Source organism: Episyrphus balteatus, chromosome 2, assembly GCF_945859705.1.
Source record: "Episyrphus balteatus chromosome 2, idEpiBalt1.1, whole genome shotgun sequence".
In the NCBI taxonomy this organism is placed as follows: Eukaryota; Metazoa; Arthropoda; class Insecta; order Diptera; family Syrphidae; genus Episyrphus; species Episyrphus balteatus.
In genome coordinates this window covers 26,000,542-26,014,243 of record NC_079135.1, presented here as the reverse complement: position 1 = coordinate 26,014,243, position 13,702 = coordinate 26,000,542, and the positions used below count along the sequence as shown (strand labels likewise).

Here is a 13,702-nt window from a genome sequence, read left to right as displayed (position 1 = left end):
TTTAAAACATGTGCTTAAGCAATACACATTTAGGTGCCTATTCGGCAGATATATTAAACTTTTTCATCGAAAACTTGAATACATACATGTGTTTATTTTAGTGATAAAATTTTACTCAAGACTTAGGGTATAATGAGTTAATGAGTTTTTCCATGTAAAAATTTATTAAAACATCTAAATAACCCCAATTAAAGAAAACTCACTTATGATTTTATGTATTGAAAAAAACACCGAAGTCAACATTTGGATAGAGCTTGCATTAAAAATGTAAGCTAACAAAAAAACACAACAGTTTTAGCGCAATTGGTAAGTCATCTCAAAGTAAGGTATGTTGCTCAGCTCTTTTGTTTAAACAAGAACAATTATGATTATTTATCTATTATAAATTTTGAAATTATTGATAATAACGTCGGTTAGGTGCAAATAATAGTGGTTATTTATATTTATTATTATTATTGTTTCTTAATTTTTTTCAAAAAACGTTATAAACATATTATTTATAAAAGCGTGGCTTCATGGGTAGTTATTGGGAATCCCACATTTTCCATTTATTCGCTTCACACTGAACAATAGTAAAAAAAATCAAACTCTGTACTACTTTCAGAAATTTCACCAATTTTAATTCCCATTATAAAAATATGATTCTCTTGCATCATATATTTTATGTTTAATTTTTATTAAATACATATAAAAACACATAGGTAGTATAAAAATGTCAAGTAAAGTCATTTAAAACACTATACAAACAAAAATGTTCAACTATTTACCTACCTAGTTGTATAGTAAAACCTAAATAATCCAAATTTATCTAAAAATCAAATTGATTTTACTCGAGATAAACCACAAATTTATCCAAGCCTTACGCATTAAAATTTACGTGATATTGAAAAAAGCATTAACCTTTAGCTCTCACATACATTCATGCCTCTCACTCGAAATTTCATTTATGTCTTCGGCAGCAAAATTATGGTTACTTTCTTGCATCATACGTGCAATGTCCGCAAAGATTGAACCAGAATGTACTTTTTTCACGGTCAGTAATGCTGTTACAACGCGTCGTGATGTCGACAAACTGTTTTTTATTTTTATTATTTTACTTGGTAGACACCTGGCTAACCAGAAAAGACCATTTTGTATATGGTAAATCTCTTGATACAATTTCAGAGTTTATGACTCAGCAAAACAAAATTGATGGATATTTCTTTTAAATTGAGTGGTGGTGTACTTCTTTTACTTGTTTTTTGGGTCATTTTACTTCAAACTAGTATAAAAGACTTTGTGCAGCTGCAAAATGGTATCAATTGAATTCAAACCTCATTCAACACAGACCTCCTTAAACAAACCAAAAACACAAACTAAATCAAAATGTTCAAGTTGGTAAGTGTTACACCGTCCACAACCGAAAGTTATATAAAAAAGACTTTTTATTGACATTGCATTTTTTTCTGTTTTGAAATTTTACAGGTGGTGTTGTCTGTTCTCTTCGCTGTAGCTGCTGCCCGTCCAGGACTCTATTCATCCTCCCCTCTGGTCTACTCTGCTCCCATTGTCCAGGAGCACAGTTATGCCAAAGTTGGAGCCATCGTCAAGAGTATACCGACCGCTGTTTCGCATCAAAGCTCAACTGTAGTGCATGACCAAGCCCACTATGTGCAACCCATTGTTGCACCTGTGGTAAAGACCTATGCTGCTCCTCTGGTGCAAACCTATCATGCTGCTCCAGTGCTCAAGACTTATGCTGCTCCAGCTCATTATTCATATGCTACTGCTCCATTAGCTTATGCTTCCGCGTGGTAAAAATTCCTGAGACGGGTTGTTGGACCGAACAATTGTTGTTAAATATTTTTTCTGACTGAAATTTATAAAAAAAAATAAAATAAAAATGTGTACATATATAAACATAAAACCTTTGTTTTTTGTTACTTTCTGGATGAAAATGTTCTTTTAAGTTTTAAAGTCGCTTTACAATATGTTTTAGAGAAAACTGGACAGAATCGAGATACACGTTTTCAAAAAAAGAAAGTTTTCAATGAAAGAAAGTCCAAAGTTTACTTTGGGTTGTTCCGTTAACTATCCTCTAAAAAATAAGCAAAAATAGGACTCTTTATATTTAAGTATTGAAAAAATTAGTTTATTTTTTTTTTTTCAAAAAATTCTATTAAAAAATGTTCTTTCAAAATGAAATATGTACCTACTTTTTAATTTTTTTTTTTCATAAATTATGATAGGTACAAATTGATAATTTCTTTTATGAATTCAAATAATTAATATGAACAGGAAATTTTGAAAAATAAATGCATATTTTATTACGAAAAGTTTTAAAAACGTCATGTTAAAATTTTTTCAATACCTACATTTTTTCAAAATTCTGAGTTTGAGGACCAGTTTTACAAAAACACTTCATTCAATTTACTTAGGCCCATTTGCTCATACTAGTCATAAATTCTCATCTTAGCTAGGTCGAACATAACTCTTGTGTTTTACTTAGTTTATTCTAAGTTGCTAAAAAATATTTATGTTTAACCTAGCAATGATTTACTTTCATGATATAAATCGCTGAGAACTTCAAATTCAAAAGTCAAATCAATAGAAACGTCAAATAATTTAAATAGATTTTGAGCAATTTAGCAATTAATATACAACAACATTGTTAAATTTTCAAGTTTGTGTCTTTATCTTGCGGAATAAAAGTGTAAAAAAGTATATTTGAGCCAAAAATAAGTGTTAATTGGTTAAACAAAAATTATTCGTGTGTGTGTGTAAATGTGCTGGTGTGTCAAAATTAGTCAATGAAATATGAAAGCAAAATAGTGCCTCATACAAAAAACTGTGGTGTAAATTGTACCATCTGTGGATGGTTTAAGTTAATGAATGTAAGTTTATTTTTATTAAATTGATAATAATTCATGTCCTTTGTACTACCGACATCAATTTTTGAGCGACATTCTTGCTTTTTTCATAAAATAAAAGTGCCTAGGTAGAACATAACAGCTTAAGTTCTACTATTTCTTCCCCCTAAGTTATGTTAAACTTAGAGGAATTTATGACACAGTTTGAAGTTCGTGCAAACCGTAATGTAGAACTTAAGGGTTTAGGTTTCACATAAATATTTAAGACTCGTTTCAGCAAATGGGCCTTAGTTTTAATTTTACAAATAGGAATAAGTTTCTGTTTTTTTAAAATGTATATTTAAATATTGTAGGTGTTGCCGTTGTGTTCAAATGTTTTTTTTTTTTGTGTTTGAAGTCAATTTTGTTCTTCCTCTAATTGCTTAGAAAATCTTTTAGCATTCATTAATTTATGAAATTTAAGCAAAATTTGTTTGTTAAAATAAAATAAAAATAAAATCAATAAAATTTCAAAAATAAAACCATACAGCGGCAAATCTTAACCTAGAAAGGTAAAAGTTTTTTTAATTACCGACGCACGTATGAAAAAAAAAGATAATCAAAATCGGAGTTGTTCGGCCGGGTTGCCTAAGATTGCCGTTTTTTTGAGCTTTAGTTACTCCATTATTAAACAAAATGAGTAGGTAAAAATTTGATTTTTTTTTTTGAAAAATCAAATTTTCGAATATTTTTACAATTTTGGTTTAAGTTGTTGGTTAAAAATTCCAACAAAATGGCGTATACTTATATTATTTTTACTTGCGATAAAGGTACTATAGGGCAAGTTTAGGATTCGTAAAAAAAATCGAACTCGAGATAACAATTTTACATGACATTGCGATGATGGAGAATGCCAAAAAAGTGGGTCCGGCAATTCTGTCTGTCTGTCTGTCTGTCTGTCTGTCTGTCTGTCTGTCCGTCTGTCTCTATCTGGAGCTGCAGCCTAAACGAGTGAAGTGATTTTCTTCAAACTTGGTAGTTAGCAGTTTTTGGTGATTCCCTAGAGGGGAAATTGAAATTTTTTTTTTATGATCAAAACTAACGGTACCTGCCATATAACGGAAATAGAAAAGTTAATTTTTTTCAAAAACGGCTCTAACGATTTTGATTAAAATTTTTGTGTGTAATACTACACATAAGGGCCAACTTTTTAAATAAAAAAATATTTTTTGTACCGTTATTAACGGTACCTGTCATAGAACGGTTTTTTTCGTTTCTGAATATCTCGTACAAAATTAACCCGATTTAAATGAAAATTTTTATACAAAAGTGTGTAAGTAAAGATAATATTAAAATTTTAGAAAATTTTCAAAAAACGCATTTTTGGTTTTTTAAAAAATATTTCAAAATTTTTTTGTTGAAAAATCAATTTTTTGAAAACGGATCAATGAAAAATTTTGAAATTTAGGTTTTATGTGTAAATTAATTATTTCTTCAAAATGGCATACCAACTTTTTTTTTGAAAAATGTTAAAAAAATTTTATATATAAAAAATTATTTTTTTAAAAAACGGCTCCTACAATTTTCAAAATTTTTTTTCTAAAAATACCTTTTTATACGAGAAATAAAATGGCATATTTGTTTTTTTTTTTTAAGATATTTTAAAACGGAGTTTTATTAATTATAAAAACAGATTTAATTTTTTTATACTACTTATGAAATTTCTTGAAAATATCGAATTTTAAATTTCTTGAATAAAAAGTTTTAACATTATAGTTACTTTAAGCATAAGAGCAAGTACGTGCGACCCCAGTCGTGCAATTTATTTTTTTAATGAATTTATTGTTTAAAAAATAAACGACTCAAGAGATTTTGAAAATATTTTTTGTAAATATTCGTCTCAATAAAAGAAATAAAATTACTTATTTATTTTGGAGATTAATTTGAAGTGTTATTTTATCCTTTGAAAAATAAGTTTTATTTATTTTTATGTTTTGTCCATGTCCTGGAACAGTCTTTACCATATCGAAAACAATCATTTTTGAAAAACAAGTACCTATCATGCTAAAAACTCATCATTTTACAATTTATGACTATTTTTCTACCTAAAAATTAGCTGCTTTGTAGTGTCCCGTCAGTAACGCATCTAAATTGGGTACTGAAATTTAATCAAGAACATATGTTTTGATTAAGTAGTACTTGTTGTTATAAAGAACGTCATACTTTTACTCAGTGGCGTACGTTGAGTCGCCGTGGCCCCGGGGCAATACTACATTTTGGGGCCCCTTTGATATTCGGGTGCCCCTAAGATCCAAAAAAAGTACGTATTCACCATAAATTTTTTTTGTATGGATTATTTATTTTAAGGTTTATTTTAATGTTTTAATATGCACTTTGCTATACTTACTTAAAATTAATTTTGGGACCCCCAAAAATTAAATATTTAGAGGTCCCTAAAATAAATTTTTTTTAGCTTAAAATTGATAGTTCTTGGAGCCTCTGTTCTGAAATAAAATGTACTCCTTTGATTTTCCATCATCGAACATAGTTTATTTCTTTTGGGGCCCCTGAAAAATTATTTTTTGGGCCTCAAAATTAAGTAATATAATTTTTTTGGAGGCAAGAATTAATAGGTGGGGCCTCTGTTCTGAAGTAATATTCGGAATGCCACCAATAACGTAATGTTTTGTTTTGGGCCCTGATTGTTTTGAACCACTGAAGTAATAGCTTTTGAGGATCCTCAAATAATATTTGTCATGCCATCAGAAATTTTAATGAATATTTTTGGGCTCCTTAGTAATAGATTTTGGGGCCCCCAAATTAATATATGATTGCCTCTCAACTAACGGGGTTCCTGAAAAATTGTTTTTTGGGACACTTCAAATAATATTTTTAGGGCCCCGAAGTCATATTTTTTGGGGCTCTTAAGTAATATTTAGTAGTCCATCAACAAATATAATTTAATTCAAAAAACATTTTTTTTAATTTAATTTTTTTTTTGACGCCCTGAAGTAAACGCTTTTGGGGGCCCTGGCCCGAAGTTGTTTGCTTTTTTGGGCCCCATAATGTATTGACTTGAAGTAATATTTGGTATGAGACTAACAAAACTTTTTTTGCTTTTTTGTATTATTTGTGGTTGCAAGGATTTTTCAAGAAATATTTTTGGGGGCATTAAGATAAAATAATAATTTTTCTTTTAAAAAAGCAGTTTATTTTTTTGGGGCCCCTGGGGTAACTTTTTTTTAAATCAATATATATTGATTTAAAAACAATGACAATGACATAATGTGTCTCCCTTGTATCCGAAATGATTCAAATACATTTTAATTTACTTCGTAACTCAATTTATGCTAACAGTTTCCTTCTCTGCATTGTCTCCAGTGGGGGCCCTGGGGTCGGTCGGGGGCCCCGGGGCGCCGCCCCGCTTGCCCCAAGGGAGTGTGAGTCCCTGCTTTTACTGAATATCGGCTAAATAATTGATAAAATTATGAGTATAACTGACACACCCACAACCACAAAAATCACCTAATCAATTTTTACTTGAAAATACCAAGTTTGGAGTTGTTGGCAACTCCATTAAAAATATAGCAAATGTACTATTAAAATATCATCTGTGATCTAGAGAAGATAGGAGACATGAGGTCTATTATAGGTCACAGTTCTAATATTCAATCTTATTAGAGGTAATCTAGTGCATAATCACATTCATTAAGTTACATTAAGTTACATGCAGAAACTATTCTAAAAATTACTTAAGTTACAGTATTATGTTATCAAATTAGGACTAATTTTTTCAGAGCAGGTGACGACGCGACGCACGGTGACGTCCAAAAACCGGCCTTTTTGACTTCTAAATTACCTACTTAGATAAGTTTATTGCAACTTGCAAGTCTTGGACTTGGAACTATTATACAATATAATATATGCAATCGTGGCTATTGTTTGTCGATACAAACATACTATACTGAAGGATAAAAATAAAAATTGTGTCATAAATTCCAAAATTTAACCACTAACGAAGATTTCTTCGCCAAACCTTTACTTTAATGAAAATACACATACTTTCCCTAACATTAAGTAAAATTTAATGAATTTTGTCTGTACAAAAACTAAAACACAGCTAAATGAAAAAACAACTTTGTTAATTTAAATATTTTTTGTTTTATTGTTTTCAGTCAGGAAAAAAAAAAAAATTTAACAACAATTGTTCGGTCCAACAACCCGTCTCAGGAATTTTTACCACGCGGAAGCATAAGCTAATGGAGCAGCAGCATAAGAGTAATGAGATGGATAAGCAGCAGCATAAGTCTTAATGATTGGAGCTGAAATGGTCTTCAGCACTGGAGCAGCATGATAAGTTTGCACCAGAGGAGCAGCATAGGTCTTTACCACAGGTGCAACAATGGGTTGCACATAGTGGGCTTGGTCATGCACTACAGTTGAGCTTTGATGCGAAACAGCGGTCGGTATACTCTTGACGATTGCTCCAACTTTGGCATAACTGTGCTCCTGGATAATGGGAGCAGAGTAGACCAGAGGGGAGGATGAATAGAGTCCTGGACGGGCAGCAGCTACAGCGAAGAGAACAGACAACACCACCTGTAAAATTTCAAAACATAGAAAAATGCAATTTCAATAAATAGTGTCTTATTTAACTTTCGGATGTGGGCGGTTGTAACACTTACCAACTTGAACATTTTGATTTAGCTTGTTTTTTGTTTGTTAAAGGAGGTCTGTGTTGAATGAGGTTGGAATTCAATTGATAACATTTTGCAGCTGCACAAAGTCTTTTATACTTATTTGAACTAAAATGGCTCAGAGTACATACTCCTTTTTGGGTCTCCGAAGACAAAATTCAACCACATTTTACCGTTGAGTCATAAAAGTTGAAAAATAGTGCAAGTAAAACATGAAAAAGTCTTTTCGTATACGAAGTTCGTGCTGTACACTCACATACACACATAACTTTATTAATCTCTTGGCCTAAAGAAAATCGAAAAGGCCGGCGACGCACGATGACGACCGACGACGACATGTTTAGTCAACGCATGGTCTATTACTTTCATTACGGCATAGGTGACCATGAAAAAAAGTCTTTTCAGGTACAAGTTCTCTGCAGACATTGCACGCACAATGTTAGTTGGTACACTTATTTTTCTATTACGGTGACCGGCAGTAAATGAAAAGTGAGAGGAATGTAACAAACTAAGGTTAATGTTTGGTTTTCATTATCACACGCATTTAATTCGATGCGTGTGTATAAGAACAAATTGTAGTAAACGTAATACGAGGGGCACTGACTTTAAATATTTTGATATCGTATAATAAGAAATGAGAAGAAGAAGGAAACTAAAATTTTTGTTGATAAAGTTTTTTTGTTACTTTTGACCTAATTTTATGTCGTTTTAATATAAGTTCGATACGTGCTTGTTTAAAATAGGTAGTATAATTCATTCATTGAAGAATAAAACCAAAAATTAAACAATTAGATTTAGTAGTTTAGCGAGTAATAGTTTGCTGAATGAACTTAAAGGTATTTTTGAATGGATACTAGACTAGTATTCATTCACATAGTATTACCAGCCGTAACTCAGAATAAAAAAAAAACATGTGTGCAATTCACACGTGGTAGAAGTGAAACCCTAAAAAATCAATGTTCTTGCAAAAAATCTACCTACACAGAGAAAAATAGACCACATAAAATAGAACAAAAACAATAAGATTTCTCTATGGTTTTCATCCAAGAAGGAAACCTTATTAAAACAATCGGGTTTTCCTTATTGTTTTAAAATCTGCAAAAAAATAAAAAAAAAGATGACCAGGCTGGGAATCGAACTGGAGACTTCAAATCATTAGTCGCCCACCTTACCACCTGAACCAACCTGCCATGAAAATATTGATCGCGATTTTTGTTCTAGTGCTAAGTTGCAAAAAAAAATCAACTTTTCAGTCAAATTTTAATAAGATTTTCTCTATAAAAATAATAAGAAATCTCCTTAAAAAAACCTTATTAATCGTTGACTTTAATAAGATTTCCTTATGAAATGTATGGACGGTAAAACAATATGGCAATCTATTAGTTTTTAGCGGGTCATATTTTTCTCTGTGTACCGTTATGTGTGATATATCAAATGAAAGGTTATATTATCAGGATGCATATTAAAATTAAATATAATTTTTATGTGATCTAGATCAAAAGATATAACGTGTTTAGAAAAAACGTTATCCCAAGTTTTTTTTATATAAAATTATTTGAAACAATTGAACAATTAAGAGTTTATTTAACTACCCATCTACAGAATAAATTTCATTTATCTATCTATTAAAACAAAAAAGTTTTAATCAATTGATTTTTCCTGTCGCTTATTTTTTTCATCTTGTTTCAAATCACTACGATACTAAAGAAATTTTCACTTCAAAAACTTTGATTCAAAATAAGTTCAATAGGTTTTTTAATAAATTTGGACTTTAAGTTGATAACAAGTTTACAAAAAAATAAAATTTTTGGACACCAAGTGCCGTTATACTTTTCGTATAGAAAACTCGAAAATCTTATTTAAAAAAATATTTATGAATAGGTTTTCGAGATATGGTCTTTCAAAGTTTTTTGTCGTTGTTTTTTCCAGCCTACTTAGTATTCGGGCTATATCTTGAGTAATAAACAACTAATCTGAACAGAATAGCGGGCGCCTGAAAGCTGAGTATATAAGCAACAAACACTAGAACAACTTTTCTGGGTCACTCCAGATGTTTAAGTGCAATGTAGTAAAAAATTTTGTAAACATTTTTTTATTAAAGAAAATTTTGCAAAAATTTTGAGAAAAAAAAAATCTTTCGAATCCTCATAGTACACTTTCTGGCAAGGATAACAAAATAATTTTCTTCAAAATCTATGGATAAATTATAAAGATATGAACATTTTTGTAACGATCAATATTTTCGATTTTTTCTCTTACTTTTTGAGTTTTTGTCTATACCTAATTTGAAAAGAAGGCCGAATTTGAAAATTTTTATAATTTATTTTTGACCCGATACATTATAGGTATTATTAAATTGCGGAAGTCTAAAGCAAGTCTGAAGTGATGACTCTTGTAAAACAAAAATCATCCTTTCGTATGTCTCGTTAATAATAATAATAATTGGCCTGATTGTGTTAGGATTCAGAATTCCATAGAAGAATATCTAAAAATGCTAAAAATTGTTCTTTCGTAAAAAGGACTAATGCTATAAAAACACCGTCGAAGAACTCGGTCAACGAGTTAACTTTCTCACGTTCCCAAAATCCTTAATTCTCTCACGCGCCGTCGAAAGGTATTGTTTTCAAACATTAAAAATTATAACTGAAATTCCCAAAAAAAGTGTTCGCAATTTAACTTAATAAGATAACGATTATCTCAATAAATAATACATTTTAATAATAAATAAAAAAAAGTCACATTCCAGCATCCATATTGCCCCACATTATCAATAGAAATGATAGCAACTAAAAGCATTATAACCTTTGATCTCGATAAAATCGTTTTACTTATATCATTTATGAATGTCTATAACGGATAGGCTTCTGCATTATTTTTGTGTCCAATGTCCGCAACTTTGTAAGTAAATGAACTTTTCACGGTCACCTATATGCTGTAATTTTGGTAATAGACCATGCATCTGGTTGGTTAGATTTCTTCATGTGTAAACCATCATGCAGACCAAAATACTTTGTATCTCGTTTTATTTTCCCCTGATAGTTTTGTATCTTATATGACTCAGCACACACAAAAAAAGTACTCATTGTTTGGGCTTTTTTTCGAGTCGATTAAGTATAAAAGACTTCATGCAGCTGCAAAATGGTATCAATTGAATTCCAACCTCATTCAACACAGACCTCCTTAACAATCCAAAAAACCAAAACTAAATCAAAATGTTCAAGTTGGTAAGTATTTTACCGCCCACAACCGAGAGTTACATAAAAAGACTTTTTTTATTGACATTGCATTTTTTTTCTATTTTGAAATTTTACAGGTGGTGTTGTCTGTTCTCTTCGCTGTAGCTGCTGCCCGTCCAGGACTCTACGAATCCTCCCCTCTGGTTTACTCTGCTCCCATTGTCCAGGAGCACAGTTATGCCAAAGTTGGAGCCATCGTCAAGAGTATACCGACCGCTGTTTCGCATCAAAGCTCAACTGTAGTGCATGACCAAGCCCACTATGTGCAACCCATTGTTGCACCTGTGGTAAAGACCTATGCTGCTCCTCTGGTGCAAACTTATCATGCTGCTCCAGTGCTCAAGACTTATGCTGCTCCAGCTCATTATTCATATGCTGCTGCTCCATTAGCTTATGCTTCCGCGTGGTAAAAAAATTCCTGAGACAGGTTGTTGGACCGAACAAAAATAATGTTGTAAATAAATTGACTGAAATAAAATAAAAAAAATGTTAAGAAATTTAAACAAAATGTTTAACTCATTAATAAATTTGGTTAGGAAAACTAGATTTTTGTACGATTTGATCAAAATCGACTAAGTGGTTAACAAGAAAATAAGAAATAGAAAATAATTTTACCTTGTTTTTTCGGAACTATAATGATAAGTGACCTTTTGGTAATAATTCACCAAATAGTTAGCAAACGAGCAACAAAATTTAGCCTAAAATTATATTTCCGCTTGCAAGGTTGAGGTTATTGGTGCGTGTAAAGTTCATAACTTCCACATCAATTAGATATTTAAAATGATTAAAAAACAATAATATAATTATTTTTCCCACTAATTCACATCTAATAGAGCTTAACATTATTTGCACGAATCTAATAACATTTAGAATGCTTTTCAAACACTGTCCAGAAGTACTGATTCATATTTCCTTGTTATTAATTCAAATTCCAAACTATGCAAAGGGTGGAAACAATTTCATTTGGCCGTGGAATATTTTTAAGAAAAAAGTTGATCATTATGATCGAGAAGTTGAAAATAAAGCTAAATTAAAAACTGTAAGTAATCTTTTTTCGTTAAGTTTTTTTGTTGTAAATTTTTGACATTTCTGTCAGGACGAATGGATTAAAAAGGCTAATTTACCATGTGAAACTTATGAAGTTCAAACTGAGGATGGTTATATTTTGGTTTTATACAGAATTCCAAAGCCAGGACATCAACCAGTTCTTCTGGTTCATGGTTTGTTCACTTCTTCGTTAAGTTTTGTAATGCTTGGACCTGAGAACAGTTTGGGTAAGAAAGGCCCGTTTTTTCTAACGTAGCTGTAAAATTTTTTAGCAATTCTTCAGCTTTTCAGCTAGCATCGAGCAACTATGACGTTTGGTTAATCAATACCCGTGGAACTATTCAAAGTCGAAATCACACAAAGTTAACGATTAAAGATCCACAATTTTGGCAATTTAGCTTTCATGAAATCGGAGTTTATGATATTTCAGCAACAATTGATAAAATTCGTGATGTCACAGCATTTCATCAAATAATCTACATTGGACATTCACAAGGTGCCACAGCACTTCTAGCACTTTGTACCACACGACCGGAATACGAAGATCGGATTTTGTTCTTTCAGGCCTTGGCGCCATTGGTTTTTCTGAGAAACCTTACAAAATTCTCTCTGGAAACAATGAATTTAGTTAAGCGGTTTGTAAAGGATAAAGTCAAAACTAATACATTTGAGGCTTTTCCACAAGGACAACTTTTGCAGAAATGTTCAATCAATTCAGAGAATAATCTAAAGTGTTTGGAAATTGTGTCGGATATTTTCGGTGTGGGGCAATACAATCAGGTATTATGATCTTTCCTTCGTCAAATTTAATATTTACTCTTGTTTGTCAATTTTTTTAACAGTCCATGGACCCTTTAGCCTTGGGAGCAATTATTGCTGGAGGTTCTGTTCAAGAAATTGAACATTTTCTACAAATTTTAAAATCTGGTGATTTTGTTTCTTATGATCGTGGTTTAGAAGGAAATTTACAATTTTATCACCGAGTTGAACCTGATGGATATAATTTAACAAAAATTACTATGCCAATTATTTTACATTATGGTCGTACTGATGCTTTAGCTACGCCAAAGGCTGTACATGAGCTTTATAAAAATTTACCATCGACAATCGGTGTTTATGGAATATCAGCGGACAAATTTAATCATTTTGATTTTATTTGGTCGCCATCTTTGAAAAATTTGTTAAATACAAATATTGTTAGATTGTGTGATGAATATTTAAATGGAACTTTGAAATATAGAATTGAGTAGAAATTTAAATTTTTTAATTGATTGTCTTTAATATTCTTAATTGGGTAGATTTCTTCAATCAAGATTAGAATTTATTTTCTTATAAAGTTCGTTTTGTATTGTTTGAACTACTAATTGGACAGCATGATTGTCGGTCTTTGCTTAGTGAAATTATCATGATCGTGATCAATTTGTGTCCGAAAATTTCATTCAATTGTCTTAAAATTGTCTTTTCTATTCTTTTCATAACTGAATAGAAATAATAGTGTTATCAGAATTATGTACAATTCTTATAAAACAAATTTAAAACAGAACAAAAAAACAGCAAATTGTACTTTTTGTATAGATTTAAGCCCAGAAAACTTGAAAATATTATCTAAAAAGATGTTTATGGAAAGGTTTTCGAGATATGATTTTTCAAATTTTTTCTTGGGTAATAAACAATCTGAACAAAAGAAAAGTGAACCGGCACCTGAAAGCTGAAATAATAAGCAAGAAATTCTTAAATTTTTTGTACTAAATGTACTAAAATATTTAAAAAATCGATTTTTAAAGGAAATTTTTGACAACTGAAAGAAAAATTCAAAATCTTTCGAATCCTCGCAGTTTTAAATTTAGTATATGTAGTACATTTTCTAGCAAAAAAAAAACAAGATACTTTGCTT

General features: G+C 30.7%; 3 protein-coding genes and 1 long non-coding RNA gene across 4 annotated transcripts; 2 read left to right on the top strand and 2 right to left on the bottom strand.

Moving 5' to 3' along the window:
• The first annotated feature begins 1,269 nt into the window (after positions 1-1,269).
• LOC129912337 (uncharacterized) lies at positions 1,270-1,850 on the top strand. Its single transcript, XM_055990551.1, has 2 exons — positions 1,270-1,377; positions 1,465-1,850. The coding sequence occupies exons 1-2, from the start codon at positions 1,366-1,368 to the stop codon at positions 1,795-1,797; spliced, it is 345 nt and encodes a 114-aa protein (XP_055846526.1). The 5' UTR covers positions 1,270-1,365; the 3' UTR covers positions 1,798-1,850.
• Positions 1,851-7,045: 5,195 nt separating this feature from the next.
• Positions 7,046-7,580, bottom strand: LOC129912335 (uncharacterized). Its single transcript, XM_055990548.1, has 2 exons — positions 7,514-7,580; positions 7,046-7,427 (listed from the first exon to the last, which is right to left on the bottom strand). Exons 1-2 carry the CDS (start codon positions 7,523-7,525, stop codon positions 7,065-7,067), a joined length of 375 nt encoding a protein of 124 aa, XP_055846523.1. The 5' UTR covers positions 7,526-7,580; the 3' UTR covers positions 7,046-7,064.
• Positions 7,581-10,616: 3,036 nt separating this feature from the next.
• LOC129912336 (uncharacterized) lies at positions 10,617-11,246 on the top strand. Its single transcript, XM_055990550.1, has 2 exons — positions 10,617-10,749; positions 10,839-11,246. Exons 1-2 carry the CDS (start codon positions 10,738-10,740, stop codon positions 11,169-11,171), a joined length of 345 nt encoding a protein of 114 aa, XP_055846525.1. The 5' UTR covers positions 10,617-10,737; the 3' UTR covers positions 11,172-11,246.
• LOC129912339 (uncharacterized) lies at positions 11,077-13,037 on the bottom strand. Its single transcript, XR_008771802.1, has 3 exons — positions 12,474-13,037; positions 11,886-12,417; positions 11,077-11,228 (listed from the first exon to the last, which is right to left on the bottom strand). It is a non-coding gene; the product is annotated as an uncharacterized LOC129912339 (long non-coding RNA).
• Positions 13,038-13,702: the final 665 nt, after the last annotated feature.